This window comes from Lactuca sativa, chromosome 5, assembly GCF_002870075.4.
Source record: "Lactuca sativa cultivar Salinas chromosome 5, Lsat_Salinas_v11, whole genome shotgun sequence".
Classification (NCBI taxonomy): domain Eukaryota; kingdom Viridiplantae; phylum Streptophyta; class Magnoliopsida; order Asterales; family Asteraceae; genus Lactuca; species Lactuca sativa.
Genome location: NC_056627.2, coordinates 353,945,317 through 353,950,995, shown reverse-complemented (window position 1 = coordinate 353,950,995; position 5,679 = coordinate 353,945,317). Strand labels below are relative to the sequence as shown.

Genomic DNA, 5,679 nt, shown 5'->3' with positions numbered 1-5,679 from the left:
GGATTTTGGCTCAAGTTTGTGAGTGGTAGGGAGGTGAGGGTAGCATAGACAACCAAAGACACGAAGATGAGAGTAGGATGGATTTTTATTGAAAAGTTTATGAAAAGGAGTATCATATTGAAGAGTGGAGGAGGGAATAATATTTAGAAGATGAGTCGTCGTGTGAAGAGCTTCGACCCAAAAGGTTGGAGGTAAGTGGGCATGAAAAAGTAATGCGGGTCATTTTGTTTAAGGTTCTTAACATGCGTTCAGATTTCCCATTTTGTTGGGATGTGTATGGGCATGCGAAACGAATGTTGATACCATTTTCATTGCATAGTTGATGAAATTGATTATTGTTGTATTCTCCCCCATTATCGCATTGAAAAGATTGAATTTCAGTTTTGAATTGATTTTTGACATATTGTCGAAAATGGACAAATTTGGCAAATACATCAGATTTATGTCGTAATGGATACACCCAAACAAAATGAGAAATTGTCAATAAAAATAACATAGTATTTTATTCCACTAGTACTTGTAAGTGGAGATATTCAAACATTAGAATGAATTAATTCAAAAGGAGCATTAGAAACAGAATCAGACAAATAGAAAGGTAACTTGGTGTGTTTTCCAAGTTGACACACATGACATAAGTGCAAACTTTTAGAGTTTTTACATGGAAGCAAATTACGAGAAACTAAATGTTGTAAAATGGGACGACCGGGATAACCAAGACGTTGATGCCAAAGAGTTGGACTGAGAGAAAGCCATGCTTGAGTTGTTGAGGTTGTAACAGGATATAGATCACCAGAGCTGTCACATTAAAGAAGGATTTGTTTGGTCTGAAGATCCATCACAAAAAAACCAAATGGAACAAATTCAACGCTACACGAATTATCTTTAGTAAAACTACGAACAGAAATGAGATTTTTGATGATATTTGGAGTGATGAGAACATTTTTAAGAGAAAGTGAGTGATAAGGATTAGAAAAAGAAAGATCGGTATCACCCATATTACTTACAACAGTTTTAGATCCATCACCGACTAAAACAGAAGAACAAGAAACATGAGAATACCTGCTTCTGAGTAAAGATGACTCGTGGCCCCCGTATCCATATACCAACCGTTATTGCTTGGGTCATTTAATGACATTGAACTAAAAAAATTCTGGGAGAGAAGTTGGTTGACTTTGTTGTTGGGGAGTAGTAGGTGGGCCGAACCATGTCCAAGGAGGAGTAGGCTGAGATTGTTGTTGAATCGAGGTAGTGAAGGCCTGCTGTGGCGAGTTATGGGATAACCTAGATTGATAGTATTGTTGTTGTTGAGAGTTATTGGGCCAGGTGGGCTGCTGAGTAGTTGGTCGATGTTGGATAGGAAGGGGGAGTAGGCCGGCATGTTGAGAGGATAAAAGCGATCCAGTGATGACTAGGAGCGGATACCACCCAAATCCCCATCGAGCAGGTATGTTTTGAGGCGGACCAGAACCTCCATGGCGACCGCCCTTTCCGCCGTTTCTTCCTCCTCGATTACCTCTGCCACCATGAGCTCCACGTCCTCCAATATTGTTGTTGCGAGAAAAATAGGGCGGACCCGAAGGAGATCCGGCGTGAAGAACGGTGGGTGAAGATGAGTCACCCGGATTGCGATTTTGATTTAACTGAATGCATTGTTCTTCAACTTGTAAGATGGAACGAGTATCGGAAAATGATGGCAGTGGTTTCTGATGTCTAATCATACTTACAACATGATCATATTTAGGAGATAAACCATTTATTATATAAATCACAATGTTCTTTTTAGGAACTTCAGCATCGAGATTTTCAAGAAGATCAGCAAGGGTTTGGATCTTTGTGCAATACTCAGTAACAAATAAATTGCCCATGGATATATTGCGTAACTCAGTGTCGAGTTGCATAGCTTTCGAATCTTTGTTGGCTCGGAAGAGAGATTCGAGATAGCACCATAGTGCAAGGGTATTAGGTTTCCGTTTAGAAGACAGCTGAAGGAGAGAGGGTGAGAGAGTACCATATATCCACATTTTGACTATATTATCGATGCGCTGCCATTCGTCCATGTCGGAAGAAGCTGGGTTTTTTGGTTCTTTAAGATGATGAGCAACACCAAAGCCATAGCAATGAGTTCAAAAAGCTCTCTCCAAGAGTCATAGTTCATTCTATCAAGATCAATAATGATGGGGATGGATGAACGTATATTAGCAATACCATATGGTTTTTCTGTGATTGACGTGAATGCAGAGTTCTTTGGTGGGAACTTCTCCTCCAGTCATGATGCACACAGAAAGAAGAAGGAATCTGAGATTAGAAGTCAAGAGGCAGACGAGAGGAAGAAGAGAAAGTTAGAGACCTTTAGGGTTAGAGAGAAAGAAGGAGGTAAAAAAGGAAGAGATTCTACAGCTCTAATACCATGATAACAGAGTATTTTCCTATAACCAAAACATGTTCTTGATATCAAAATATATACACGTACAAATAGATACAAATTGGCTAGGCTAATACAAAATACAAATGGGCTGAACAATATAAACATAATACAATAGACACTCTAACAATAACTTTATATGAATATTTGGCAAAACATGTTGGAATATTTTGAAATATGTAAAATTACATAAAATGATAATCGTTTCAAAATAAATAAATATATAAATATATTTTAAGGGCAATTATGAAAATTGATTTCAGTAGCGTTTTGTTAAACACTACTAGAGATGCGCACAAAAACCGGTTTCACTATTCAAAATCAGATCCAATCCAGAACCGGATTTTCAATCGGATTGTAATCCTATATTTCAAATCGGATTTGATAACGGATCGTAAACCGGATTCGCTAAAAACCGGATCCAAATCCGCCCCAAAATCCGCTTAAAACCCACTAAAATCGGTTTAAACCGGTTTCAAATCGGATTAGAATCGGATTTGGATTTTGGTTGGAACTGAATCGGATTTTGACCAGATCGGATTTTTGATGACGTAAGCGAAACTATATCGGATTCAAGTTTTGTGCATCTCTAAACACTACATTAAATAACGTTTAATAAACATTAAGTAGCTTTTAGATTTGGAACATTTTGTTTAAACTAAACGTTAAAAGTTCATATCACCAAACAAAGATTTATGTTTAAACAAGAGCGTTTTGTCAAAAACTAAAAACTTGTCAATAGTGTCATAAGCTCCGTGGCAAACATGTCTTAGTTACTATGGTCTTAGTGGAGGTTTGCTCCGTGGCAAACATGTCTTAGTTACTATGGTCTTAGTGGAGGTTTGCATGTGCATCAATATACAACATCATATATTAATACAAGAAAAGACTTACAAGACAGTCAAGCTTTAAAGAAAAGACGAATGTGAAAACTGACTAATTTTAGGACAATAGATTAATGTTCCGCAATCCAAAAAAACATACAATGATACAACACAAACTAACCAAAAAAACACTTTTGTTAATTTTCGCTTTCCAAAAAAACTCATAAAGTCACGCTAGGGAACTTGCATGATCCAAAACCTGCAAAATATTAAACACTTTATAAGTTATGCCATAAAAATTATATCACTAAATTATTTAATTTTAACGAACTATAATTATAGAAAATATATTAAAAAATGTGTATCGCATATACTTGTTATAGCATAACGATACTACAAAAGTATTACACATAATTATTGTACCATTTTACCGGGTTTTGCATAAAGTGATATAAAAAATAGTACGTTTATTATATTAAATGGTTAAAATATGTTTAATATGTTGGTAAAATAAATGTATAACAATTTATAAAGATGTGGAAGGGTAAATTGGTAATATAGATATTTACTTGGATTTTTGGCTGTTTGGGTCGCAAGCCCATTAAAGTAACAAGATCCACCAGATTTTTTGAACTGGGCCCAATAAGAGCTAAATGCATAGCTCGCATGCCACGTCAGCGAATCGGGTTTGAAGCATTTCCCACCACGTTGGATCGGGTCACAAGTACTGTTACCCTGTCCACACGCGAATGATAGAGCTCCGGCGAGCGCTGTTGTGTTAGCGCCACGCGCCGCCACGCACCAAATCTTTCCCTTAAACGGCTCATTATTCGTTGGCACCGGCAACGGCTTCTTGAACTCCGACAACGCCGTCTTACCCGACAAATCAATCTCGTAAATATTCGTTCCGTTCGGGTATAATAACCCGAAATGCCGTTCAGTACCAGCACCCGTTTTCTGATTCTCGTTGTATAAAGCGAATATAAACGACGGCAAGACGACAAAGGGTTTCAACGGCGTACCTCTCGGTGGTTTCTCGGTGAATCTCTTGATTACATTCCGGTTGTAGATGGCGGCGTTGTAGATATTTGCACCGATTTGGTCAATATCGCCGCCGTTTGGCCATCCTGTTTCCGCGATGAATAATCTGATATCCGGGTACCCGGCGTCTTTCATGGCGAAGTAAAGAGCATCAAGCATCTGCTCCAACAAATTAGTGTACATCAACCCGGTAACAGGATCTGTGTAGGTTGAAACATTCGGTTGAAGCAGAGCATAATCGAGCTTAATGTTGACCGGGTCGGGTACCCACGCAAAATAAGTGTAAACGTCGATGAAGAAAAATGATTTAGTCCGGTGGATGAACTGTAACAATGGCTTTATAACAGACTCCGATACACTTGACCGGAATTTCCCACTGGACGGCGGGAACGAAGCTTCTAAACAGTCCATGGCCAGAGGTGTACCGACTTTGATTTTTTTGAGTTTGTAGAAAACTAATGACTTCCGGATCCGTCGCATCGCCGGAACTAGATTGAACCAGGTGACATTATCGGGCTGCGAGAGGATCTCGTTGCCGACGAGAAGGTAACGGATCATGGTCTTCGGGTAAAAGGGGACGACATTGGACCTGACCCATTCGTCTGCTAGTGATTGGTTAGGCGCCATAGCTGTGATGATTTCATTTGGCACCATTATCGATACTTGGATATTGGTGTTCGCAAGTGCCTTAAGGATTTTCGGGTTTGCATCGTAGATCTTAACACGGCCGGCTTTTAGGGATTTGATGAGCTCGACGGATTTCTTCGGATGAGGGAGGTTGTTTCCGAGTTGCCCATAGTTTACCCCTGGTTTAGCTGCAATCTCTGCACCTGTTCATCACAGAAACAATCAAAATCAAACGACTCAAACAAAAATACAGTCATGATCCCAGATCAGCTGAAAACTTACTAGATGGAGAAAATAGGAGATAGAGAATGGGTATGAACCAAATTAAACCCATTTTCTGGGTATGGACCATTGTTGAAAGGTTCACAAAAATGGAATGAATGAATCACATAAGAAGAGGAAGCAGATGGGGAATTAAATAAGGATAAAGAGGATTAATTATACCGTTGGACGAATGAATGAATAGGGTTTTGGATTTGGGTAATTGTGAAGGTGAAGACATGTAAAAGTGTGTTGGTGGAATTCTTAAAGTGGGTTTGAATAAAGATGGAGAAGAATCAGAATCTTATGGTAAAGTCTGAGGTCATGAATGAAAAGTTATGATACATGATGTATTTTGTCACCATATTTTTGTGAAATATAAACATTTTATTTAGAATGTCTGCCATGGGAAAAATGTATGATATGGGTTATTTAAAAAAAATTAAATATAAAATTCTAAACATTTAACAAGTTTAAGTTTATAAGAAAAATAAGAAAATATTA

The 5,679-nt window shown here is 38.3% G+C and overlaps 2 protein-coding genes across 2 annotated transcripts; both read right to left on the bottom strand.

The window, feature by feature from the left end:
• Window positions 1-477: 477 nt before the first annotated feature.
• Window positions 478-2,859, bottom strand: LOC111903545 (uncharacterized). The gene is made up of 2 exons (XM_023899322.3): window positions 1,060-2,859; window positions 478-795 (listed from the first exon to the last, which is right to left on the bottom strand). Exon 1 carries the CDS (start codon window positions 2,055-2,057, stop codon window positions 1,140-1,142), a length of 918 nt encoding a protein of 305 aa, XP_023755090.1. The 5' UTR covers window positions 2,058-2,859; the 3' UTR covers window positions 478-795; window positions 1,060-1,139.
• A 412-nt stretch (window positions 2,860-3,271) lies between these two features.
• LOC111903544 (probable glucan endo-1,3-beta-glucosidase A6) lies at window positions 3,272-5,462 on the bottom strand. Its single transcript, XM_023899321.3, has 3 exons — window positions 5,197-5,462; window positions 3,816-5,117; window positions 3,272-3,505 (listed from the first exon to the last, which is right to left on the bottom strand). The coding sequence occupies exons 1-3, from the start codon at window positions 5,264-5,266 to the stop codon at window positions 3,468-3,470; spliced, it is 1,410 nt and encodes a 469-aa protein (XP_023755089.1). The 5' UTR covers window positions 5,267-5,462; the 3' UTR covers window positions 3,272-3,467.
• Window positions 5,463-5,679: the final 217 nt, after the last annotated feature.

Coding starts and splice junctions, on each gene's coding strand:
- LOC111903545 (XM_023899322.3), bottom strand. CDS start 2,057: ATGGACGAATGGCAGCGCATCGATAATATAGTCAAAATGTGGATATAT.
- LOC111903544 (XM_023899321.3), bottom strand. CDS start 5,266: ATGGTCCATACCCAGAAAATGGGTTTAATTTGGTTCATACCCATTCTC. Junction 5,118..5,196: donor TCTCCTATTTTCTCCATCTA/GTAAGTTTTCAG, acceptor TGTGATGAACAG/GTGCAGAGATTGCAGCTAAA. Junction 3,506..3,815: donor CCAAACAGCCAAAAATCCAA/GTAAATATCTAT, acceptor AATATTTTGCAG/GTTTTGGATCATGCAAGTTC.